Source organism: Nelumbo nucifera, chromosome 1 (genome assembly GCF_055504915.1).
Source record: "Nelumbo nucifera cultivar China Antique chromosome 1, China Antique-T2T, whole genome shotgun sequence".
Taxonomy (NCBI): domain Eukaryota; kingdom Viridiplantae; phylum Streptophyta; class Magnoliopsida; order Proteales; family Nelumbonaceae; genus Nelumbo; species Nelumbo nucifera.
In genome coordinates this window covers 216,807,825-216,835,534 of record NC_142649.1, presented here as the reverse complement: position 1 = coordinate 216,835,534, position 27,710 = coordinate 216,807,825, and the positions used below count along the sequence as shown (strand labels likewise).

General features: G+C 41.0%; 1 protein-coding gene across 3 annotated transcripts in view; it reads left to right on the top strand.

Annotated features, from left to right (window-relative positions):
• Nucleotides 1–361: 361 nt before the first annotated feature.
• The window catches only part of LOC104585782 (ubiquitin-conjugating enzyme E2 variant 1D-like), a 52,968-nt gene continuing 25,619 nt past the window's right edge, over nt 362–27,710 (top strand). Inside the window, exons 1-2 of one of the 3 annotated variants that reach the window (XM_088896214.1) lie at nt 362–578; nt 8,772–8,903. Coding sequence is in view for 1 of the 3 variants with exons in the window: in XM_010242769.3 (XP_010241071.1) it covers nt 545–578 (34 nt within the window). In the remaining 2 variants the exon portion in view is untranslated. Of the gene's footprint in view, nt 583–8,771; nt 8,904–27,710 lie in introns of all 3 variants that reach the window. The other 2 variants (XM_088896213.1, XM_010242769.3) reach the window with 2 other exon arrangements.

Sequence of the window (27,710 nt, the reverse complement as noted above, 5' to 3'; positions counted from 1 at the left end):
GCACTGTCCCAAATACTCTCAATAATCTTCCAACATAATTTGTTTCGCACATCGCGCTTCACGCCATAAGACTGGGACCCACTATGAGACCGTGACCCACTATGTGTGAGATTGTGTGGACACAGATTATGTGTTTGGTACCGTTTATGTCTATTGAATAAACGTTTGTACTTTATTTGCTGATAAAACGGAGATACAATAATTGCAACTGTTTACGACAATTGGGTGCCATTAGGTGCGGCTTCAGCGTAATAGTGAATAAATACCTGGCGTTTGTGAAAGTTTCAAAAAATAACTTCTACAAACGGCTGACATGCATACAAACCAAATCACATGCTGAGCCCCTATGCGGCACCATCAAGAAACATTTACTGAATAAACGTAAACGGTAACAAACGTGTGAACGTTTTTTTGTTGGGATGAGATTCGTACTCCATTTTATTAGCGCAAGAGGACTTGGCGATCGACCTCCACCCTGCAACTGCAAGCACCCTTCTGGCAGATAGAGAGGATCAGTAAGAGAGAGAGACCGTCCGGTCATCCAATGACGATTGGTTCAGGGGGATCGAGCATCGTTGGTCGGTAACTATGATTCCTTATTTTCTTTCTTTTTTTTTTCTTAATCCATAAATTTCTTTCCTCTTTAGAAACGTCTTTCGTGATTGTTTGTTGGCTTTCATTGTTACCTCTCCTTTTGTTTTCTTTCCCCACCCTGTCCCCTATACTTGACTCATCGCTCGATTTTCATGATTGATTTATCGCTCTCTCTGATTGCTTGGTATTATTTCTAAGGCTGGTTGAATAAAAATGTATAAGTTGTTTATTGAATTAAAAAAAAATTCTAGAGTTGGGTTCGATTTGCTTCAAAACGTTTAAGGGAAGAAAACATTCAAATGGATGAGATCTTAGGGTTGACTTGGGTTGGAATGTCGAATTGCAATCTACTCTGTCTCTCCTGCTTGGCAATCATAAATATTCTTAGTGCGCTGTTATTTTCTTGTTTAGTGAAATGACATCTTTGCAAGAGAACGTTACATATTTGTTCTGCCTTAGCTGTCTAGGTTGAGTATTGATGATTTCTACATATTCGATATAAGGAGGCGATGTTTGCTTTACCAATGCTTGCCTGGTACTGAATGAATCTCGTTTGCATGTTATTAATTTATTGTTATTATATCAATGAAATAACATCGTAATTAATTAAGCTAGAGTTGGAGAGATGCTGTTGCAATGGTAAAGCACAACATGATATAATCAAGAACTCCTTTAACACTCATACGATGAAAAATAAACTCAATGAGGTTCCTAAATAGGTTTTAAAACCTATTTTATTGTTATCAATTTTAAGTAACCTAAATAAATCTTATTCTGTTATAGGGTTTTAAAGCAAGAACTCCTTGAAAGAAATAAAATAATAAAGGCATGACAAATTAGGAAACCAGATTTCAGTTGAATTGATTAGAATTGCATGAATTATGCAAATCGGCATTTTTTTTATTAGAATGGGTAGTAGTAGACTTGTAGTGAGTCTTACAATTACACCACTTTCATAAGTCATAATTCAATAGATGCCATGAGTATGATCAAGTTCAACTTCAATTTTGAGCAATAAAAATCTATATCTTTAATTGTATTGCTATTTGATATGATCATATAATTATATAAATATGAGCTTTGCATGGCATCACATGTTCATGTCTTCACTCTTCATCCCCAAGGCTCAACAAAAAAGAACTAAAAGGTTATCTAATATTCTAATTCCTAATGTTTTGTCTTTCAAGGTTGATAGTTTAAGCCAAATCATCAATACAAGAACATGATAATTCAACAAAATACACACATTAAATCATCAATACAAGAATACAATAGTGAAACAATACAATTAAAGAAATTAAATTGTGAAATCTAATCATTTTTTTTTTGGTAAATAATACCATTGCATAATTGGACACAACTCATAAGCACATTCCATTGACATAAACAACTAAACAACTAAAAAGATGCTATGTGGACAATTATAATAAATTACAAATCTAGCCGAATTATAAACCTAACCATATCCACTAAACCAGCATAAATAAAGATTTACATACTGAAGCTAACAAAGAAATCTTCACTAATCAACAAGGAATATAGAGTTATTCAGTGTTCAGATTCAAAGATGCCCTATTCTATCATTGCCTCTAGCCATTTATAAACAAAAAGACACCTAACAAGAAGAACAACCAACTTAAAAATTAAAGTAGGACACATGGACAAAATGAGAAGTCTTATGAAATAATGAAAACATAACATGGGGCAAAACAAAAAAAAGGGAAACAAAAATGGGAAGTACTAGGGATGGCAATGTCTACCCTACTCGGTGGGTACCCGCCCCTACCCTACTCGAGGGGGCAGGTTTTTTTGCTTGAAGGACGGGTTTTGGGGTGGGTATGGGTTTTAGGATTCTATAACCCGTACGGGTATGGATAAGGTATGGTATTAGGCTAAACCCGACCCTTCCTGACCTACATATTATTGGAAAGCATATAAACTTTATGTACCAAGTCCAAGTGTTGAATTTAATAATATTTTGAATTTTACGTGAAAGATAATTGATAGCTCATGTATTTTTTACATGTCTTAATCAAATAATTGGAAATGTTATTGTTTATTTGTGTTGTTTTACTTATTTATTACTTATATATGACAAGAAATAATAGGAAATTAGATACAAGATCTAAATCCAACCTGCCCTACCCTTGAATGTGTGGAAGGTAAGGTCGGGAGGGTTTTGCATTTTCATGTGTGGGTAGGGTTTAGATTCTCAAAATCCAACCCGCTACGGGTTTTGGGGCGGGTACGGGTTGGGAGGTTTAGGGAGGCGAGTAGGGTCTATCATTTACAAAACCCTCCCCGAACCTGCCCCGTTGCCATCCCTAGGAGGAACCCCTGTTTCGCATTAGAAAAGGAGAAAAAATATAAGAGGTTGAAGCTCCCTGCTTTTTGCATAATAAAAGTGAAAAATAAAATAGAGCAGAGCCCTTGTTTGCATGAAAAAAAAGATGCAAAAAAGAGGAAAATAGAACAGGGTGGAGCCCCTGTTTTCATACAGACAAAGAAGGGAGAAAAGGGAGTGAAGCCCTTTGCTTTCATGCAAAAAGAAAAAAAAAAACAAAAGAATGGAGTGCGAGCCCCTGTTTTCATTCCAAAAAATTCATGCAAAAACAGAATGAAAGAAATGGGGCGGCGCCTATTTTGCGTCAAAAGAAGAAGGGCTGGAGCTTACCTTTCATCTACAACTAAAAAAATAACAGAATTCAGAAAAAAACCCCTTACCTTTCATGCAAAAAAGCAGAAGAATGAAAGAAATGGGGTGGAGAAGAAGAAGAACGAAAGAAAGAAAGAAAGAAAGAGGATGGAGCCCCTGTTTTGCGTCACCTGTCAACTAAAAAGCAACAAAAATCAGGAATGAAAAAAAGAAAAGAAGAACCTTTACCTTTCATGCAAACAAGCAGAGGAGGGTTGGATCTTCAATGGAGGAGGTTTCATCTCTTCCAGTTTCCCACCCAAGAATTTCCTTTGATAGACTTGGATGAACTAGAACTGCTGCTGTGTAAACTGAGAAGAGATATACATGTTCGAAGAGAAGGAGAGAGAGAGAGAGAGAGAAAACAAGAGTGAAAGAAGAGAGGAGGAAGAGAAAGAAGGGGTTCGGTTGTTGATATCTGCCGTCCCATATTCTTTATTATTTATAGCCTTTGATTCCTTACAAGAATAGGATAGAAATACATAAAGTCCTAATCCTAGTAAGACAAAAAATAATATGGATAAACATAATAAGGCCAGTCGGCCCAATCTTAAAAGAAAAAATAAAACAATTAGGAAATAACTAGGTGTGGGTATGGAACCACACACAATAGAGCCTGAGTGTGGGTATGGAACCCTACACTCGTGACTTAGTACTATTTCTTCACTCCCCCTCAAGTTGGGAGTAGATATTTATCATGCCCAACTTGCGTAAATCTGTCTCCAATTTTATTTTTGTGTCTGCTTTGGTGAAGAGATCAGCTAACTACATGTCTGAGGCAATGTAAGGAAGGCATACTTCTTTAGATGCAACTCACTCTTAGATAAAATGTCTGTCAACCTCGATATGCTTAGTCCTGTCATGTTGTATTGGGTTATAGGCAATATTAATTGCAGCTTGGTTATCACAATATAACATCAGAGGCTTCTCATAATCAATCTCCAACTCATTAAGCAAGGATTTTAGCCGTAACACTTCTGCAACACCATTGGTCATGGATCTGTATTCTACTTCTGCACTGAAGCTAGTAACAACATTCTGCTTCTTGCTTCTCTAGAAAACAAGGTTTCCCCCCACAAACGCACAATATCCAGAGGTAGATCTCTTGTCATCAACACATCCGGCCCAATTCGCATATGTATACACTTCCAGTTTTATATGACCATTATTCTTGAAGAGTATACCTCTTCCTGGACATCTCTTTAAGTAGGCAAGAATCCTTTCTACTGCAAGGAAGTGGGTGGTCTTGGGAGAATGCATGTATTGACTGACAACACTAACAATATAAGAAATATCTAGTCGAGTTAGGCAGAGATAAAGAAGTTTCCCATCCAGCCTTTGGTACATAGCCCTGTCCTCAAGGAGTTCTCCACTTTCTGCACTTATCTTATGGTTAGGTTCAATGGGAGTATCAACAGGTTTCACTCCTAACTTGCCAGTTTCTTTCAATAAGTCTAGAACATACTTCCTTTGGGAGATGAAAATGCCATGCTTAGATCGAACTACCTTAATTCCTAGGAAATAGTGTAACTTTCTTAGGTCTTTCACTTCAAATTCCTTGTGAAAGTGTTGTTTAAGGGCTTCAATTTCACTAGTGTCACTTCTTGTTATCACGATGTCATCTACATAGACAACAAGTAGAGTCAGGGAATGACGTGTCTTCTTAAAGAAGAGAGTGTAATCTGACTGAGCTTGTATGTATCCGAATTTGTATAAAGCCAATCTAAACCTATCAAACCAAGTTCTTGGAGATTGTTTCAACTTGTATAAGGCCTTTTTCAAAAGACAAACTTTCTTTCCTTTTGCACTATAAAAGCCAGGGGGTAGCTCCATGTAAACTTCCTCTTGCAAGTCTTCGTTGAGAAAGTCATTCTTAACATCCAACTGAAATAGTGGCCAGGAGTAGTTTGCAGCAGTGGATAGAAGAACTCTGATAGTGTTCATTTTTGCAACAGGTGCAAAGGTTTCTGTATAGTCTATGCCATAAGTTTGTCTGAATCTCTTTGCAACCAATTTGGCCTTATACCTTTCTACAGTACCATCAACATTATATTTCACAGTAAACACTCATCTGCATCCAACGGGTTTTTTCCCTTCAGGTTGGTTAACTAGTTCCCATGTGTTGTTCTTGACAAGAGCTTCCATCTCTACTTGTATTGCTTCTGTCCATTCAGGTATCAAAAGGGCTTCTTGCACTTTTTTGGGTGTAGGAACATTAGAAGTAGATGCCAAGTATGACCTGTAGGATTCTGAGAGACAATTATAGGAAAGGAACTTGGAGATGCAATGGGCAGTGGATGAAGTGCAACGTTGCTTCCCTTTACGAATAGCAATTGAAAGATCAAGGTCATTTGACGGTGGAGGCTGAGCATTTGTAATAGTGGGATCAACAGTGAGAGTCAACCTGCCTCCACCACTTTTTGTGATACACTCTTAATTCTTTGCATTTTTGGCAACCTTCTTCACAACTGCCCCCCCCCCCCCCCCCCCCCCCCCCTTAGTAACTAGGACAGGTAAAGGAACTTTTGGGGCTGAAACTGAAATCCCTTCCTCACTATTCTCCCCCTGAGGAGAAGCCTTATGATAGTAGGGCATATCCTCAAAGAATGTGACATCCATGGACACAAAGTGCTTCCCTGAAACTAGCTCATAACAACAATATCCCTTTTGATTTTGTGCATACCTAAGGAAAATACACTTAGTGGCTTTGGGATCAAACTTTGAGCGATGAGGTCCAAGGATTTGAACAAAACAAGTACACCCAAAAGTTTCGAGGGGAATAGTGAATAGGTCCTTATTTGGATATAGAAGACTGAATGAGCTTTGCATGTTTAGAATCTGTGAAGGAACCCTGTTAATGAGGTACGCGGTTGTACAGATTGCATCCCCCCAGAAGCATATGGGAACATTAGAATTGAGCATGATGCTTCTGGCTACATCTAAGATATGCCTATTTTTTCTCTCAGCAACTCCGTTTTGTTGAGGTGTGTGAGGACAATTTCTCTGATGAATGACCCCATGATCAAGGAGATAGGATGCCAAGGGTTTTGCAAAGTATTCCTTGGCATTATCAGATCTAAGAGTTATGATCTTGCTTTCAAACTGGGTTAGAACTTTCTGATGGAAGGCTTGGGTCAGAGAAGGGACCTCATCTCGAGAGTGCATAAGGTAACCCATGAAAAGCGGGTATAATCATCAATAAATAATAAGAAATATCTATACTCCCACATGGTGGGAGTATGATATGGTTCCTAAACATCGGTATGTGTTGAAGATTAATCAGTTTTATGGTGTTGAAGATTAATCAGTTTTATGGTGTTTTTCTGAGTATGTTTTATGTTAGTTGTTAAATTGGAGGTGGGGACCACTGTAGTTATGTGAGTCCAAATTTTATTATGTTTTTGAGTGTTATATATGCTGTTTTATGTTTTGCCGCCCTATAAGGGCATAGTTGTCTTTGTACTGTTCTATTATTTTTAGTATAAATAATAAGTGAAGGGGGCGGCCAGATTATTGCTCTCATTTCTTTTCAACTTCTCTTCTTCTCTTCTTCTCCTTCTCTCTTCCTTCTCTCTTCAAGAAACTACTTTTCTTTCATATTTTTTAATTCAGCAGATTTCTACTTGGTATCAGAGCATCGACTAGGGTTTCTTGAAGCATTCATGCAGCCTTAGATCAGCCGACTGGATGAATTAGTAAACGGCTGATCGATCTGCTATAGATTGCCCAGTTCTTGGATTTTTTGGTGGGATTTAGTCATCAGGAAGGTGATCTACTGTTTGACATCAAAATCAGGAAGAACTGGAGTATGGGGAAGAGTCACAGAAAAGTTGGACTCTTTGTTTTTGATCTGATCTTGGGCGCCCAGGTATTGTTAGTTTTCTTTTGATTTTCTGAAGAAGGTGGTTTGGTTTCTGGAATTTTCTGAGCCTCTCGGAGTGATCGATTCACTCTTTTCTCTGTTGGGAGGCGTGGGTAGGAGAGAGATTTCTCTCTAGCTAGGGTTTTCTTCTTCTGGAAGGGTTGGTTTCTGTGCATGTGATATTAATTTATTTTTTGAAAGTCTTCAATCTATTATTTCTTATTGTTGAACTGTTTGAAGTAAGATGGAGAGTTGGAATACCGAGATGAAATCTACCGGTACTGTGGGACTGGGTGTTGGAGGTAGTAGTGATATTTTTTGGTCTGGGATCATTACTACAGTAAAACTTGATGGTACAAATTATTTGGAGTAGGCACAATCAGCTAAGATGGCTATTGGTGCCTGTGGAAAATTAGGGTATCTCACTAGGGAAGAGAAGAAACCTGATACAGACTCTTCTCGATGGGTGCATGAGAATTACATGGTAATATCCTGTCTGTGTAATTCTATGTTACCTCATATTGCAAAAAATTTCCTATGGGGTAATACTGCTAAGGAGATTTGGGATAGAGTGACTGAAACCTACTCTCAAAAGCAAAATGAAGCCAGAGCCTATCAGTTAAGAAATCAGGTAATAAGTATGAAACAGGGAGAAAAACCTCTTGCTGTGTATTTCTCCATGCTGAAAACCCTATGGCAGGAAATAGATCACTTAGAAACTGTGGTATGGGAAAGTGTATATGATGTGGCAACTTATCACAGACTGGTAGAGAGGAATAGGATTTTTGAGTTCTTGGCAGGGCTGAACCCTGAATTTAACATTGCTAGCAACATATTCTTTCTAGGGAGGGTGTGACACTCACTCAGGCCTATGCCTTTGTCTTTGGAGAGGAGAGTAGGAGGAATGTAATGCTGAGACAGCCTGGGATTGACTAGTCGGTGCCGAATGGAGACAGGGGGAGTAGTGAGACTAGAAGGGAAGATAAGAAGGACTAGGTGTGTGATTATTGCAAGAAGCCTAAGCATACCAGGGACACTTGTTGGAAGCTTCATCCAAATCTTATGCTTGCTCGGATAAGAAACAAGAAGGGAAATGCAATTGTAGCCACTATAGGAGACTCTTCGGCCCCTCTTTCCCAAACTGATTGGGAATCCATTGCAGTAGTAGCAGTGAGAACAGAATTGGAGAGGTTTGGACAGCTTATGTGTAAGAAAGATTCACCTAGCTTTAGCCTTCCAGATGGACAGCAGAATGCAGGAGCCAACTACACCACTTCCTTTGCACATACAGGTAGTTCATATGCAACTACAAATCTTTCATCCACTTCAGGTAAGGAGGGGCCTCCCTGGATTATAGACTCAGGAGCATTTGAGCATATGACTAATGCTCCTACCCTTTTCAGTTCCTATCAGTTGTTCTCTGGTAGAGACAGAGTCTTTACAGCAGATGGTTCACATATGCCCATTGTTGGGAAGGGGACAGTTAGAGTGACCAATGATATAATTTTGTCTTTTGTTTTACATGTTCTTAGACTTCATACCAACCTACTGTCTGTTAGTTATTTGACAAAAAATTTGAATTGTTCTGTGACCTTTCTTCCTGGTAAGTGTGTTTTGCAGGATCTAGAGTCAAAGAAGATGATTAGGAGTGGTCGTGAGGTGAATGGAGTCTACTTTCTGGATGAGATTCTGAGACATCAGGGCCATCATGTTAGCAGCAACAGTAGTAGTGGGTCAGAGTCAGTGAATCAGGTTATGCTTTGGCACAATCGCTTTGGACATCTTTCTTTTAGTTCTTTGAAATGTCTTTTCCCAAAGTTGTTTGAGTCTGTTCAGTTATCTACTTTGGAGTGTGAGATTAGTCAGTTAGGAAAGCATTATAGACAGTCTTTTAAACCAAGTAATAAAAGTACTTATGCTTTTAATATTGTTCACACTGATGTATGGGGGCCATACCATATCCCTTCCATGGGAGGATTCCATTACTTTCTCTTATTTGTGGATGATTATACATGATATTCTTGGATATATTTGATGAAATCACGTGATGAGGTTCCTAACTTGGTACAACAGTTTTACCAGATGGTTCTCACACAATTTGGAGTGAGAACTAAAGCTTTTAGATCAGATAATGCCAGAGAGTACTTTGAGGACCTGACCACGTATCTCTTAGAACATGGTGTAGTTCATCAGAGCAGTTGTGCATATACACCACAACAGAATGGAGATGCTGAGAGGAAAAACGGACACATTGTGGAGGTGGCAAGGAGTCTTATGGTGTGTGCTTCAGTTCCTGTGCAGTTCTAGGGAGATGCAGTTCTTACAGCCGTGCATTTGATTAACCGTGTTCCTTCACGGACTTTGGGGTTTAAGGTGCCATTTAGTCTTCTTTTTCCAGATGGGGAGATATTTCATATACCTCTGAGGGTTTTTGGCTATGTTTCCTTTTGTTCACATTCTTGGCCCTCATTGCAAGAAATTGAATCCTAAGGCCAAGAAATGTGTTTTTCTTGGGTATGCTCGGAACCAAAAGGGGTATTGCTGTTATGACCCAGTGTCGAGGAGCAGATTTGTCACTATGGATGTTACCTTCTTTGAATCTACTTTCTTCTTCTTGAGTGGTTCTCCTCAGGGGGAGAGTTTTGGGGAGGAGAACTCACAATTTGTTCATCTTCTTGTTTCTTTGGTGCCTTCATCAATTCAGCTAGCACTTGCATCAGTTCAGCCAACACTTGCACCTCTAGTTTCATTACTTGAGCCACTACGGGCAGTCTCACAGAAATATCAGTGCCAACAGGTGATGGTTGACTCCGCACATCCTGAACCCACACCACTCTTTGTCAGTCCTTCTGAAACTCTAGATTCGGCAGATACAGTTCCAAGTATTCCTCTTGAGCCTAAGCCTATTATGTTTTCTGATGATAATGTTCCTGTCCCTAACACCATTGTTGCAGCTGATCCCACTGACCTTAATCTTCCCATTGCATTTCGTAAGGGGAACAAAAAGTGTACAACCCATTGCATTTCACACCATCTTTTCTATAGTGCCTTATCACCCTCATACCGTGTTTTTCTTCCCTGGATTCTGTGTCTATACCTAGAAATGTTACTGAGGCTCTCTCTAAACCTGAGTGGAAAATTGCCATGCAAGATGAGATGGATGCTTTGGTCAAAAACGAAACTTGGGAAATAGTTGATCTCCCTCTAGACAAGGAGACAATTGGATGTAGATGGGTATTCACAGTGAAGTATAAGGCTGATGGGAAGATAGAGAGGTACAAGGCAAGGTTGGTAGCAAAAGGGTATACTCAGACCTATGGTGTTGATTATCTGGAAACCTTTGCACCAGTAGTTAAGATGAGTTCAGTTCGTATCCTTTTATTTCTAGCAGCCACCTATTCATGGCCCTTGTTCCAGCTTGATGTCAAAAATGCCTTCCTCAATGGTGATTTACAGGAGGAGGTATATATGGACATTCCAACAGGCTTTTATGAAAATGTTGGTAAAGGAAAGGTGTGCAGACTTAGAAAATCTCTGTATGGACTGAAATAGTCACTTAGGGCTTGGTTTGACAGGTTTAGAGGGGCACTCATCCGTTTTGGATACCCACAGACACAGTCTGATCACACCCTCTTCGTGAAGATGAGAGATGCTCTGGTGTCAATTCTGATTGTGTATGTGGATGATATAGTGGTGACAGGAAATGATCTGGAAGAGATTGATGCTCTAGTGTCAATTCTCATTGTAGCAAGAATTTGAGATCAAAGATCTTGGAGAGCTCAAATACTTCTTGGGGATTGAAGTTGCAAGATCCGAGCATGGGATCTTCATTTCATAGAGAAAGTATGTACTTGACCTATTGCGGGAGACTGGGAAGCTGGGGACCAAACCTGCAGACACTGCTATTGATCCAAATCACAGAATTAATGGTGTGGATGGTGAGTTGGTAAAGGATGTGGGGAGATATCAAAGAATGGTGGGCCGATTGCTGTATTTGTATATAACACGACCAGATGTTTCTTATGCTGTCAGTGTTGTGAGTTAGTACATGCATGCACCTCGGTTTCAGCATTGGGAAGGTATTGAGAGAATACTTGCATATTGTTAGCATAGGTGTATTTCTGTCTTTATACCTTGATTAATGTTGCTGATCTGTAATGTTGTGTTGGAACAAGTGCCCTTAACTTATGTAAGGGCACATAGGTTTTTTCAGTTATGTTTTAATAATGATATAAATACTTACTGGCCGACTGGGAGAAGTCAAGTTGACTCTTTCAGTTCGAACCAGAATTCTCTCTTCTCTCTTTCTCTCTCTCTCTCTCTATCACCTTTTCTTCTTCTACATAACTGAACTCAGTCAGGCCGAACTCTAAGGTAGACCTGAATTCTATCATGGTATCAGAGCTTCTTGAATCTGCCTAGATTTCTGCTTGCCTAGGGTTCATTCTCTGCACACCCTATCTAGGGTTTTTCCTTTTTTTTTCTGTGTTCGATTGGAGATAAGGGAAAGGGCTGAAAAGGAGTGATCGCCCTCTTCCCTTGGAGGTCTCTATGCCTCCAGTCAGGTCGTATGTGGTTGGTTGCTGTGATTTCTAAGATCGCCCTCTCCTAGTAGAGGAAGAATAGAGGGCCGGACTGTGTGGGCAGTGGCTGTTGTGTGTGCAGTGGCTGTTGTGTGTGGACTGCTTTCCTGCTCGTATTGGTGTTACTTCAGCGATAAGGTAAGAGATTTCAGTGCATGATATCTGTTATGGATTAAATAGGAGGTGTGTTTCAGACCATATGCTAGGGTTTCAGCCAATAAGTACTAGGGTTTATGCTGGTTTCTCTGTGCATTTTGAAGGAAGAGATATGATCATATAGTGGTGAGATTTCAGTTTGTTGTAGGAGTAGGGTTTGTGGTGTGAGCACACTTTTCAGCAACAAGTGCTGAAATCAGTGTGATAGGTGTGATCTAGGGTTTGTGGTGTAAAAAGCACACATTCCAGCAACAATAAGTGTTACAATCAGTGTGACAGGTGTGACCTAGTGGTGTGTAGTGTGCAGATCTCAGTGATAATAGAATTCAGCAAGTGTGCAGAATTGGTGATAACATAATGGGAGACAATAATGATTATAAACCTAGTGTGATGGTGCCTACGGACTACCTGAATGTTCAGATGACCTCCATTAAATTAAATGGAGAGAATTATGTGCCTTGGGCTAAATTCGTTGAAGTCTTTCTGAAGGCAAAGAAGAAGGTAAAACACATTAGAGAGGAGAAACCCTCCTCTGACTCTCACGAGTATGAAGACTAGGAGCAAGAGGATGCTCAGATCATCACATGGTTGTGGAACAGTATGGAATCCAGGATTAGTGTGAACTTCATGTTCCTTGATATTGCCAAAGATGTGTGGGACCATGCGAAGAAATTGTATTCGGGGCAAGACAATACAACCAGAGTTTATCAGCTTTATCAAGAGTACTTTAACCTGCAACAGGGCAATCAGAGTCTTGAGGAGTACTATGCCAACATGAGGAACATACGTAATGAGTTGAATGTCTATCATCCTCTCACTTCTGATGTCAAGATTCAGCAACAACAGAGAGAGCAGCTTGATGTGACTAGATTTTTGGTGGGACTAAAGTCTGAATATGAACCAGTACGGGCTCAAATATTAGGGGGATCAACTCTTCCGTCCCTAGAAGAGGTATTTGCTCGACTCCGGAGGATTTCTATCGGATCTACTGAGAACTCTAATATCTCAGATAGATCTGCCTTTGCTGCATCGAGAGGCCGTGGTGTTAGAGGTGGAGCTCGGGGAGCTCAGTCTGGCCGTGGTGGTGGTAGTGGTTCTGCATATGGCCGAAGTGGCAATGGTGGGTCTACTCATAATCGTGGTGGTGGTCGTACTGGGAGCAGAGATTCAGGGGGAGCCCGTGGTAGAGGACGTAGCTCAGGCCCGAGGAAGTGCATTCATTGTGGTATGGATGGAGATACCATCAACTATTGTTATGATCTACATGGTCCTCCCTCAACTTGGGCCAATCATGCCGCGACCGGTGACTCATGTTCCAGCTTTAGACAGGAGAATCATTCATCTGACTAGATGCCTCCTACATTCACAGATGGTCCCATGAAGGAGATGGTGAGTGTTCCTCGTGATGAATATGAGAGGTTTATCCAATCACAGCAGAACACGTCGACTTTTGTTCACTCAGGTATGGCTTGTCTGGCATCTACACCCAATCCCTAGATCATTGACTCTGGAGCCTCCGATCACATGACTGGAACTCTAGGTGTGTTTTCCTCCTTATCTCATTGCTCAACATCACAATCTGTCACCCTTGCTAATGGTTCCACAACCTCAATTTGTGGTGTTGGTAATTTTGACCTAGATCCTGTATCCCTCTCATCAGTTTTGTATGTTCCTAAATTGCCTTTTAACCTTATGTCTGTTAGTAAGCTGACCAAATCACTTAACTGCTCCATTACCTTTTATCCCTCTATGTGTGTTTTTTAGGATCTCAAGACGGGGATGAAGATTGGTGGAGGGCATGAAGCAGGTGGACTGTATTATCTTGACGGTGGTGGTGGTAGAACTTCAACAGCTCTCCAGTCATCTCTTTCTCCTCTCCAGTGGCATTGCCGATTTGGTCATCCGTCGCTAAAAGTCTTGAAGTTCTTGGTTCCGTCCTTGAGTCAGCTTTCTGTTTTGGACTGTGAGTCGTGTCAGTTTGGGAAACACCACCGTGTTCCCTTTAGTTCTAGGGTTGATAACCATGTGTCGAGTCCTTTTTCTTTAGTTCATTTAGATGTTTGGGGTCCTTATAAAGTGATGTCATATAATGGATACAGATATTGTCATTTTTGTGGATGATTTTTCAAGGATGACGTGGCTCTATTTAATGAAAGAAAGAAGTGAATTTTTACCATTTTTCAAAAATTTTATGCTGAGATTCGTAACCAATTTGGTACCCACATCAAAGTTTTTCGTTCTGATAATGGCCATGAATATTTATCCTCATCATTTCAGGAATACCTGGACCAACATGGCATTATACATCAGACCTTGTGTACCTACACCCCACAACAAAACGGGGTGGCTGAGAGAAAGAATCGCCATCTCCTTGAAACAACAAGATCTCTAATGCATCACATGCATGTTCCCAAACCTTTTTGGAGTGATGCAGCGCTTACCTCTTGTTTTCTGATTAATCAGATGCCCACATTCATCCTGGATGGTCATTCTCCGTTTTAGGTCTTGTTTCCCACCTTGTCTCCGTTCCCCCTTACACTGAGAGTTTTTGGGTGTGTCTGCTTCATTCATAATCTGGGTCCTGGGAACGACAAGTTCAATGTCCGTTCTCTCAAGTGCATTTTCCTTGGCTATTCTCGGACCCAGAAAGGGTATAGGTGTTACCATCCTGGTTCTCGACGGTCCTTTGTGTGTGCTGATGTCAGTTTCTTTGAGTCTACTCCGTTCTTTTTGGGGTCTGGTGATGCTTCTTCCTCCTCACCTCCTCTTCTTCCACTTCCCGTTGTCGATCCTCCTTCCTTTGTTCCAGTCGTGACCAAATCCTTGCCTTCGGTGCCACCGCCTGTTGAACGCCCACCTATCTGTCATGTGTATATACATCGCCCACGTGCACCAGCTAGTACTCCTCCGGCTACATCTCCGTCGACGGATCCAGCACCAGACCCGCACTTAGCCTCTGAGATTGATCTACCCATTGCTTTGCAGAAAGGTAAACGTACTTGCACCCTTCATCCCATTTCTAATTATGTTTTTCTTACTCACCTTTCCGCTTCCCATCGCCAGTTTGTTACCTTGTTATCATCAGTTATTGTTCCTAAAGATGTCCAGGAAGCCCTTGCCTCTCCAGGGTGGTGCTGTGCCATGGAAGAAGAACTCTCAGCCCTTCATCATAATCATACTTGGGACCTCACTGCTCTTCCTCCTGGGAAGCAAGCTGTTGGTTGTAAATGGGTTTATACGGTTAAGTATCTGCCTGATGGTAGTGTTGAACGCCTGAAAGCGCGATTAGTTGCAAAAGGGTACTCCCAAACCTATGGTATTGACTACGCAGAGACATTCTCACCGGTTGCTAAGATAGGGTCAGTTCGTGTTGTGATCTCTCTTGCAGCCATGTATGATTGGCCACTATATCAGCTTGATATCAAGAATGCCTTTTTGCATGGTGACTTACTCGAGGAGGTCTACATGGAGCAACCTCCAGGGTTTGTTGCTCAGGGGGAGGATGGTAAGGTGTGCGGACTAAGGAAGGCTATATATGAGCTTAAACAGTCTCCTCGAGCATGGTTTGGTAGGTTCAGTGAGGTGGTAAAGAAGTTCGGTATGAAACAGTGGAAAGTTGACCATTCTGTATTTAGTCATGACTCTTCAGGAGGAAAAATACTGTTGGTGGTGTATGTAGATATTGTTATTACTGGGAATGATAACATTGGTATTGACAGGTTGAAGACTTATCTGTAGGATCACTTTCAGACAAAGGATCTGGGTAAACTGAAATACTTCTTGGGGATAGAGGTAGCGAGATCCAAGTATGAGATTAACCTGTGTCAGAGGAAGTATGTGCTTGATTTGCTGGAAGAAACAGGCCTGTTGGGTGCCAAACCAGCTGAAACACCCATGGACTCAAATACCAAGCTAAGCAGTGATCTGGGTGAAGTGTTTGAAGACCCTGGCAGATACCGATGACTTGTGGGCAAACTGAATTACCTAACCATTACTAGACCAGACATTTATTTGCAGTTAGTGTGGTAAGCCAGTTCATGCAAAAACCTTTGATTCCTCATTGGAATGCAGTTCTGAGAATTGTGAAGTATCTAAAAGGGGCTCTGGGTCGCAGTCTGATATACAAGAGTGGGGGAAAACTTGAAATAGAAGGGTACTCTGATGCTGATTGGGCTGGTTCTATGTCTGATAGGCGGTCTACTACAGGCTATTGCACGTTTCTGGGAGGTAACCTGGTGACATGGAAAAGTAAGAACCAGACGGTTGTGGCAATAAGCAGTGCAGAAGCAGAATATAGGGCTATGGTGCACACCACTTGTGAATTACTGTGGCTAAGGAACCTTCTACAGGAAGTAGGGTACAACATTAACACTCCAATGAAGCTCTATTGTGATAATCAGGCTGCAGTTCATATCTCCTCTAATCCAGTGTTTCATGAAAGAACCAAGCACATTGAAGTTGACTGTCACTTTGTGAGGGAGAAGGTGCTGAATGGAGAGCTAGACACTACACATGTTAATACAGGAAATCAGTGGGCTGACTTATTTACAAAAGGCTTGAGTCGGGGAAGAGTGGACTACATATGTAACATCATATACTCACCAGCTTGAGGGGGAGTGTTAGCGTAGGGGTATTTCTGTCTTTATACCTTGATTAATGTTGCTGATCTGTAATGTTGTGTTGGAACAAGTGCTCTTAACTTAAGTAAGGGCACATAGGTCTTTTTAGTTATGTTTTAATAATGATATAAATACTTACTGGCCGACTGGGAGAAGTCAAGTTGACTCTTTCAGTTCGAACCAGAATTCTCTCTTCTCTCTTTCTCTCTCTCTCTCTCTATCACCTTTTCTTCTTCTACATAACTGAACTCAGTCAGGCCGAACTCTAAGGCAGACTTGAATTCTATCACATATCTGAAAAAACACCCTGGTAGAGGTATTCTTTTCTCAAATCATGAGAATCTGAAGCTAGAATCCTATACAGATGCAGACTGGGCAAGATGCTTAGATGATAGGAGGACTACATCAGGAGTGTGTACCTTTATAGGTGGAACATTGATCTCCTGGAAGAGTAAGAAGTAGGCGGTTGTGGCAAGGTTAAGTGTAGAGGTTGAGTATAGATCCATGGCTCATGGTGTCTTAGAACGTTTTTGGGTTAGATCTCTTTCGAATGAGATTGGGGTGAAAGCAGAGGAACCTATGATGTTATACTATGACAATCAGACTGTAATCAATATTGCCCACAATCCAATTCAACATGATAGGAGAAAACACATTGAAGTTGATAGACACTTTATAAGAGAAAGGGTAACAACCAGAGAAGTTTGTTTGCCTTATGTCTCTTCAGAGTTGCAGCTGGCTGATATTCTCTCTAAAGGGGTGGCAAAGAACAAGCTTGAACGTGATCTACGCAAGTTGGGAATGTGTGACATTTACTCCCAACTTGAGGGGGAGTGTTGAAGATTAATTAGTTTTATGATGTTTTTCTGAGTAGATGTTTTTTGTTAGTTGTTAAATAGGAGGTGGGGACCACAGTAGTTATGTGAGTCCAAATTTTATTTTGTTTTTGGGTGTTATATATGCTGTTTTATGTTTTGCCACCCTATAAGTGCATAGTTGTCTTTGTACTGTGAAGATGATCAAGACTGCTATCAGTCTTGGAATTTCAAGTTCGAACAGAAGAGAAAGTGAAGAAGAAAGAGGAGAAAGATTAGTGAGAGAGCAGTAGAACACAGGTTTGAAAGGAAGGACAGATTCTGAATCATCTGCCGCCGCCACTTCAACTTAATATTTATATGTTATGCTAGTTATAGGAAAGGACACATCTGCCCTTGGTGTTTACATCATTCATTCCCAACTTGGATAGATCCGCTTCTAGCTTCTTTCTTGATACGGCTTTAGTGAGGATATCTGCTAGTTGCATACTGGAAGTGATGTAAGGGAGGCATATTTCTTGAGATGAGACCCTCTCTCGTACAAAATGCCAGTAAACTTCAATGTGTTTGGTTCTGTCATGCTGCACTGGATTATGTGCTATATTAATGGCTGCTTGATTATCACAATACAGCATCAGAGGCTTCTCATACTCAATACCCAACTCATCAAGTAGAGATCTTAGCCATAGGATTTCAGCCACTCCGTTGGCCATGGACCTGTGTTCTGCTTCAGCACTAGACCGGGAGACAACACTCTGTTTCTTACTTCTCCAGGAGACAAGGTTTCCTCCCACAAGGGCACAATATCCTGAGGTAAACCGTCTGTCATCAACACTCCCAGCCCAATCGGCATCCGTATAGACCTCCACCTTCATGTGGTTATTGTTCTTGAACAGTATACCTCTACCCGGGCATCTCTTCAAGTATGCTAGTATTCTTTCTGCTGTTAGAAGGTGCGTGGTTCTAGGAGAATGCATGTACTGACTGACAACACTAATTGCATAACTGATATCTGGCCGAGTGAGGCACAGATATAGGAGCTTTCCCACTAACCGCTGGAACATAACTTTGTCTTCAAGCAGCTCTCCACTCTCTGCACTAATCCTGTGGTTCTGTTCAATGGGTGTATCTGCAGGTTTGACACCCAGCTTTCCAGTTTTAGCCAACAGATCTAAAACATATTTCCTCTGTGAGACAAAGATCCCCTGTTTAGATCTAGCAACCTCAATACCCAAAAAATATCGTAGTGGACCCAGATCTTTCACTTCAAACTCTTGATGAAGGAGTTGTTTGAGGGACTCAATCTCATGGCTGTCATTTCCTGTTACCACAATATCATCAACATATACTGCAAGTAGTGTCAGTGAAGACTCCACCCTCTTGATAAACAGTGTATGATCTGACTGGGCCTGTACATAACTGAACTTCCCAAGAGCTAGTCTGAATCTGTCGAACCAAGCTCTAGGTGACTGCTTCAAACCATACAATGCCTTATTGAGCCGATAGACCTTCTTACCTGTCTCTGTATCATAGTATCCAGGAGGCAACTGCATGTAAACCTCTTCCTACAAGTCCCCATTCAAGAAGGCATTTTTAACATCCATTTGGTACAAAGGCCAAGTGTGGCTTGCTGCAAGAGATAATAGAACCCAAATGGTGGTCATCTTGGCTACCGGGGCAAACGTCTCCAAGTAATCTATGCCATAAGTCTGAGTGAACCCTTTTGCAACTAGCCGAGCTTTGTACCTCTCAATGGAACCGTCCGCATTGTGCTTTACAATAAATACCCATCTACATCCAACTGGTTTCTTTCCTTTGGGCAAGTCAACTAGCTCCCAGGTATTATTTTTCAACAGGGCATCCATTTCAACTTGCATTGCACCTCTCCACTCCGGGACTGATAGGGCCTCTTGCACTGTTCTTGGAATAGGAACATTGGAAATGGAACTAAGGTAGGACCTGTAGGTAGGAGATAGACGATCATAGGATAAAAAATGGGAAATACAGTGGGCTGTAGATGTGGTACAATGTCGTTTCCCTTTACGGACTGCAATCAGAAGATCAAGGTCATCTGTAGGAGGTGAAATGGCAATAATAGAAGAAGTCTCTGTGGGTCCTGGGACTGTAATGCCTGGACCTAGAGCCGCAGATGAGATTGGAGCTGGCCTGGACTGCTGATGATCGGGATCAACCTGCCTGCACCGCCTATGATAGACCCTCAACTCCTGATCCCTCTGACCACCCTCACCATTGCAGCTCCCCCTCAACTCCTGATCCCTCTGGCCATCCTCACCATTGCAGCTCCCATCACCCAATGGAATAGGTAAAGGAACTACCCCACTCTCCCTGCTCTCCCCCTGAAGACATGGACCTAAACCCCTACTCTCACTGCTCTTCCCCTGAGGAGAAACCCGAGGATAATAGGGTGTCTCCTCAAAGAAAGTGATATCCATGGAGACGAACTTCCTCCCTGAGACAGGATCATAGCAGCAATACCCCTTTTGAGTTCGTGCATAACCAAGGAAAATGCATTTGGAGGCCTTGGGTTCAAACTTGGAGTGATGGGATCCGAGAAGCTGAACAAAGCAGGTACAACCGAATGTCTTAAGGGGAATAGAAAACAACTCCTCATGTGGGTATAGAAGGGAAAAAGGAGATCGCAAATCAAGAACCCGGGAAGGAATCCGATTAATAAGATATACCACCGTGAGGATAGCATCACCCCAGAAGCGAGTAGGGACATTGGAGGTAAACATAAGACTTCTAGCCACCTCCAAGATGTGCCTATTCTTCCTTTCTACAACCTCATTCTGCTGAGGTGTATGAGGGCTAGAGCTCTGATGGATAACCCCATGAGTAAGAAGGTAAGATGCCAATGACTTAGCAAAGTACTCCTTTGCATTATCAGATCTAAGAACTTTAATCTTGGCATCAAATTGGGTTAGGATCATTTGGTGAAAGTTTTGGGTCAGGGCGGGAACCTCATCTCGTGAACGCATAAGATAAACCCAAGAAAACCGGGTATGGTCATCAACAAATAACAAAAAATATCTGTACCCACCCATAGAAGGAATGTGATATGGCCCCCAAACATCTGTATGCACAAGATCAAAAGGACGATTACTCTTTTTATTACTCAATGAATAAGAGTTTCTACAATGTTTAGCAAACTCACAGCTTTCACATTGCAACTAGGACAACTCAACAGACTCAAACAAAGTAGGAAACAGACTCTTACCGAAAAGACAAATGACCCAATCGGTTATGCCAAAGCATAATCGAACTCACACTCTGGGAGACAAGTGACCTCTTACCCACTGACTCTTCCCGATGAGAACTCTCCCCGAGTAGATAGATCCCATTTGTCTCACGGCCAGTCCCAATCACCTTCTTCGTCTCCAGGTCCTGAAAAACACACTGGTCAGGGAAGAAAGTTACTGAGCAGTTCATGTGTTTGGTAATACTACTGACTGAAAGGAGTTTAGTATCAAGCTTAGGAACATGTAAGACAGAAGACAAGGAGATCGTATCTGATAACTTAATGTCCCCCTTCCCAGAAATAGGAACCAGGGAGCCATCAGCAATAGATACTCTATCCCTACCAAATGACAAATGGTAAGAGGTAAACAGTGAAGGCAAGCTAGTCATGTGGTCGGATGCACATGAATTTATTACCCAACAAGGTTCAGTAGTACCTGGAGCTGAGGCATGGTAGGCTGAAGCTAGAGTACCTGAATTTACGGTTGTAATCTAACCACCCATCTCAGAAACACTACCATAACTGATGCTCCCAAAGCTGCCTTCTGCCTGATTTTTAAACTCTATCTCGGTCAAGTCTTAAAACAGCACTTGGACTACCAATCACAACCAAAAACAGTATAGGCCTGATCTGTATTCATAGTGTATGTGCACAGCTGGGATAACTCTGATCTGAAATCAACTAACAAACACAACAGTGGCTGTCCGTAGAGCTCTAACCCCTTTAAGAGAGTTCGAAAACCCCAAAATACTTTGAAAAACAGCTTAGAAGAAGGTCTGATTTGCCTTTGCAGAATTAAGGTTTTAATTAATCCTTAAAGTGATCAATTCAGTTGCACAATCTAATCAGTACTGTATAGATAGACTTGCAGTAGGGTTAATATGAAACCCTAGAATCTGATCAATGCCAACAATAAACTTGAGGACAGCTCTAGGTAGATCACAAGGTTCAGTCCAGCACTAGGGCTTGCCGCAAGATCACTTTCAAACTCTAGTGCAGAAAGAAACAAGTCTGAGACAGTTCGGTGTAAACCAGTAGGGTTTTAATCACAGCAGAACAGTAGGGTTTGCTGTAAAACCCTAGTGAATCGAAGTGTAAAACAGTAGGGTTTTAATTACAGCAGAACAGTAGGGTTTGCTGTAAAACCCTAGTGAATCAAAGAGATGAAAACCTAGAATGGTTCAGCCTTCCTCTCCAGATAGGTCCAACCTATCTTTTCTTAGAAAAGTAAATGACTTACAAGAAAAGAATTGTTCGCTGCCTTCTAGGGTTACCCGAACCTTAGTCTTCTCTGATCCTTCCTGACCACCAATACTCTGCAACCATAACAAAACTTCCAACAGCTGCTAGCACTTCTGGCAATCTCCAAGAATCAGTCTGCGAACTCCACCTTTTCAGCTTCTAGTCCTAGGAGATTCTCATGTGGTCGGCTGGTATTAGACTCACATAAGAAACCCTAACTTGGCTCTGATACCATGAAGATGATCAAGACTGCTATCAGTCTTGGAATTTCAGGTTCGAACAGAAGAGAAAGTGAAGAAGAAAGAGGAGAAAGATTAGTGAGAGAGCAGTAGAACACAGGTTTGAAAGGAAGGACAGATTCTGAATCATCTGCCGCCACTTCAACTTAATATTTATATGTTATGCTAGTTACAGGAAAGGACACATCTGCCCTTGGTGTTTACATCATAACACTTAACAATATAAAACTGAAAAGTAAATAACAACTCGAATAACAAAACTAGAATAATAGAAAAACATAACAAATAGACTAGGTACATTCTACCCTACGGATAGAGTGGCCCCACAGCTGTGGGGCCCACATCAGTTTCTCTACATACTGTTCTATTATTTTTAGTATAAATAATAAGTGAAGGGGGTGGCCAATTTATTGCTCTCTTTTCTTTTCAACTTCTCTTATTCTCCTTCTCTCTTCCTTCTCTCTTCAAGAAACTATTTTTCTTTTATATTTTTTAATTCAGTAGATTTCTACTGTATGCACACTCTCAAAAGGAGGGTTTCTTCTTTTATTACTTAAAAGGATAAGATGATCTACTATGTTTTGCAAGCTCACAACTTTCACATTTTAACCCAGACACTTCTACTGACTCAAACAAGTTTGGAAAAAGACTCTTCAAAGACCCAAAAGATAAATGACCTAAGCGGTTGTGCCAAAGTATAATCTTACTACAAGATTGTGAAACAAACAATTTTCCTACTTCACTCTGTTCCCCCTATGAATGATCAAGCAAGTAGACTCCATTCATCTCACGGCCAATCCCAATCACCTTCTTCGTTTCCAGATCCTGAAATACACCGATCAGGGAAAAAGGTTACCGAACAGTTTTGATTTTTAGTAATACTACTAACTGAAAGTAAGTTAGCACTAAGCTTAGGAACATGCAAAATTGAGGATAAGGTGATGGTATCTGACAATCTGATGTCTCCCTCGCCAGAAATTGGTATGAGAGAGCCATCAACAATGAAAACTTTGTCTCTCCCAGAGGATAAACAATAGGTGCTGAATAAAGTAGATATGCTGGTCATATGGTTTGAAGCACCTGAATCTATTACCCAAAAAGGTCTAGTATTACCTGGGACAGAGGCATGACATGCAGTAGCTCTAGTACCTGTATGAGAAAGGGTTGAAGTAGGCTGAGCTGGTGTAGTAGTTGTAGATCTAGAAATATCAACTTCCTTTTCTAACTGTGTCAGTGCCACTCAGACAGCTGCCAAGGCATCCAAGGATGTGGTCCTTGTGCTGAAAGAGGATGTACTATCAGTATTAGTTGTTGTATTAGCACTTTCCTTCTTGTTTCTAAGTCTACCTGGCATTAGGTGCAAATGCAACTTCCAATAGGTCTCCCTAGTGTGTTTGGGCTTCTTGCAATGATCACAAAAAATATCTTTTTTGTCTTTCTTCTTAACTTCTTTTTCCTTTTCTCTTCCAGCTTTGAATTTTGTTGCTGCCAAGGCTGCTTCTGTGGGCTGGAAGGATAGCATTACCTTCCTCCTACTCTCTTCACTATGGACAAATGAGTAGGCCTGAGATAGGGTCACACTCTCCCTAGTGAGAAGTTGTTGTCTTGTAATATCAAAATCTGAGTTTAGGCCGGCTAAGAACTCGAAAGCTCTGTTTGTTTCAAGCAGTTTTCTATATGTTTCTGCATCCTTCTGGCTTTCCCTTCAATGGTTTCTAAGTGATCAATTTCATGCCAAAGGGATTTTAGGGTAGAAAAATATAATGAGACTGGCCTCTCTCCTTGCTTGAGGTTTTCACCTCACATTTTATCTCATAAGCTCTATCAACATTGAGGGGTTGGGAATAGGTCTCCTTTATGGATAAACATAATAAGGCCAGCCGGCCCAATCTTAAAAGAAAAAATAAAACAACTAGGAAATAACTAGGTGTGGGTATGGAACCACACACACTAGAGCCTGAGTGTGGGTATGGAACCCCACACTCGTGACTTAGTAACCATTTCTTCAAATAGTAAGCCTCTTTCGATTGATTAAAGAGGCTATTTAGGTTATAAAAAGAAAATGACAATACTACCCCTTGATCTAACTATCTTTTAGAAAGTGGAGGACTAAATGGTCATTTTGTCTTAAATTATGTTTCCAGCTCTAATCATTTAAATCAGTTCTGAATCATGATTTATGATTCGATGCAACAATTTAAACCTAAATTGCATGGTTAATTTAAAAAGCGATTAGTACATGCGATTTGAATCATTTTGGGGCTGATTTGATATCATACAATTCAAATCGTGAATTGCATGATTTTAAAAACATTGATTCACAATTCATATCATAAATCTTATCATAAACCATGAGATTTTGGCAATTATGGTCATAACTGAACTGACACAACAAAGAAATAATAGCACTAGTGTAAGAGCATAGACATGCAAACCAGCACAGGCCTGGTTTAATCCATCATGAATTGAAAATGCATCAGCCTGGTCCAATGACCAACCCAAGTTACCAAGTAGTAATTCAGAGTAAATTATAGGAGCAGTGTAAGAATAAACTAGTGGCTAACAGCTGGCCACCTTGGGAAGCGCCTATAAGAATCAATTGGTTGAGGGTTTTATTAAGTTCTGTGCCTATGAGAATAGTTAGCTGGAATGTGAGAGGATTGGGAAGCACAAGGAAAAGGAGGATGATTAAGGACCTAGTGAAGAGAGAGAAGCTTGACATTGTACTTTTGCAAGATAAAAAATTGTCGGAACTAGATGGAAGGTGGGTGAGAAGTATATGGAGGTCTAGAGGAGTTAGTTGGGTTTCAGCCCCATCTTGGGAAGCTTCAGGAGGGATTGTTACATTATGGAAAGAGGATGTAGTAGAAGAAGTTGAGGAGCTGATAGGTAGGTTTTCAGTGTCTATTAAATTCAAGAATGTGGCAGATGGTTTCATTTGGGTGTTGACCAATATCTATAGTCCCAATAACTATAGGGAAAGGAATGACATGTGGGATGAATTATACACAACTCAGGGTTTGTGGATAGGCCCGTGGTGTTCGGGAGGGGACTTCAATATTATACTGTTTTCTGAGGAAACTAATAATTCTCAACAATCCATTACAACTAGCATAAGAAAGTTTAATAGCTTTATTGCGGATTGTGAGTTGAAGGAAATCCCACTTTTACAGGCCAGATTTACTTGGTCTAACCTACAGGAAAACCCTTTGTGGTCAAAGATGGATAAATTCATCTTTAACTTAGAATGGGAGAATTACTAGGGAAACTTGGTGTCTAGAGCTCTGCCTAGAGTAACCTCGGATAACTGTCCCATAGGAATAGGTTTGGAAGATTTCATCAGTGGGACCTAGACCGTTTGGATTCAAGAACATGTGGCATACCCACCCGGACTTGGTGAATAAAGTAAAAGCTTGGTGGAACAAAAAGTAATCACAAGAAATTGCAGAAATTAAGATCCAAAATAAGAGAGTGGAATAGGGATCATTTTGGGAGGATTGAGGAACAAAAAGTAATCCTAACCTCTAGGATAGAGGAGTTGGATGAGAAAGAAACCCAATTTGGGTTAGATGAGAATGATGGAGATCTGAGGAGATATTTAAAGAAAGAGTTGGAAGAGGTACTGCTAAGAGAAGAAATAAGCTGGAGACAAAAGTCAAGGCATAAATGGGTTAAGGAAGGTGACGGAAACACTAAATTCTTCCATAATGTGGCAAATGGGAGGGGAGGAAGAATTTTGTGGCGAAGTTAGAGATAGGAGGGGGGGGGGTTGCTCATTAACCAGGAGGATATTACCAGGGGGTTTGTGGACCATTTTAAATCAATTTATAGACGACCCTTGAATGAGAGTTTTGAAATGAAAGTGGTAGTAGATTGGCCAAGTTTGGATGAGGAGAAGATGAGGTGGCTGGAAAGGAACTTTGAGGAAGAAGAGATTAAACAAGCGGTGTTCTTGATGGATAGATCAAAAGCTCCAGGCCTAGATGGTTTTACAATAGCATTCTAGCAAGATTGTTGGAAGGTAATAAAAGATGATCTTTGTGATGTTTTTAAGGAGTTTGCAAATAAGCATGTGGTTAGTTGAGGTATCAATGCTACTTTCTTGGCCTTAATCCCAAAGAAATCTGATGCTACCCATCTGACGGAGTTCAGGCCAATTTAGCTTGGTGACAAGTATCTATAAAATACTAGCAAAGGTTCTTTCTCTGAGGATTAAAGAAGCCCTCCCTTCCATCATTAGTCAGGATCAAGGGGCTTTTATTTGAGGACATCAGATAATTGATTATTTCCTTCTTGCAAATGAGTGTGTGGAGGAGATGAAGAGAGTCGGGCAAAGAGGATTTGTATGTAATCTAGACCTAGAGAAAGCCTATGACTTGGTGGATTGGCAATTCCTGTTAGGGGTGTTGAGGAAATGTGGGTTTGGGGAAAGGTGGTGGTGGATGATGGGTTGTGTCAGTAGTTGTCACTATTTTATCCTAGTAAATGGAGTGGTAAGGGACTTCTTTCCAGCCTATAGGGGTATTAGACAAGGGGATCCCCTTTCACCTTTCCTGTTTACCTTGGTAGCCGATGTATTCAGTCGAATCATCACTAGGGCTGATAGGGAAGATGCCATAAGGTGTTGATTGAAGCTTTTGAAGAAATCTCCAATTTAAAAATCAACTTGGAAAAGAGCTGTATAGCGGCTAGCGGGGATCAACTTGGAAAATTAGGAGGTTGAGGCTATTGCACTTTGTCTTGGTTGCTCTACTTCCTCTTGGCCTATGTCCTACTTAGGGCTTCCGTTAGGAGCAAATCCTAGGGAGAGTAGGTTTAGATTCCAGTCATAGAGAAGTACGAGAAGAGGTTAGCGATTTGCAAGAAAAATTACATCTCTTTGGGTGGAAGGATCACTTTGATAAGATCTACTCTCACAAACCTACCTACTTACTACCTCTTTGTCTTTAGGATACCACCTAGGGGAATTTAAGAAGCTAGAGAAGTTGATGAGAGACTTTCTTTGGGAACCGGGAGAAGGAAAAAAAGGTCATTTGGTCAGATAGGAGATTGTGGATAGAGAAAAGAGGAAGGGGGTTTAGGATTAGGGAATGTGATAAAAAAGAATATGGCTATGCTAGGGAAGTGGTTGTGGAGGTGGCCTTTGGAGCAAGAGAGACTTTGGCATGAAGTAGTGAAGAGTATTCATGGTTGCTCAGAGAATGGATGGGATGCTGGTGCATCAAGGAGGGCTAACTTGGCAACACCATGGAAGGCAATCCACTGAATCCTCCCACAATTCCTAAATTGTGTCAGGTATGATATTTGTTCTGGTACTTTTGTTCGTTTTTGGGAAGACATTTGGGCTGGAGATCTACCTCTTAAAGATCTTTTTCCTTCCTTGTTTTCTATTTTGTTGTATAAAAATGAGGTGATCTCAAATTTCCTTCCTTCTCCTTTAAACCCATCGGCTTTGACTTGGGACTTTGGTTTTCGTAGAGGGTTAAGGGATGAGGAAGTCGATTGTCTATCTAACTTGCTTTTCCTCCTTGATAAAGTGTGGTTGGATCCCTTGTTGCCAGATAAAAGAATCTGGACCCCTAACCCCAAAGGGTTCTTTTCTTGTGGTTCCTTTTTTAAGTCACTTTGCAACACCTCTCAAGTCTC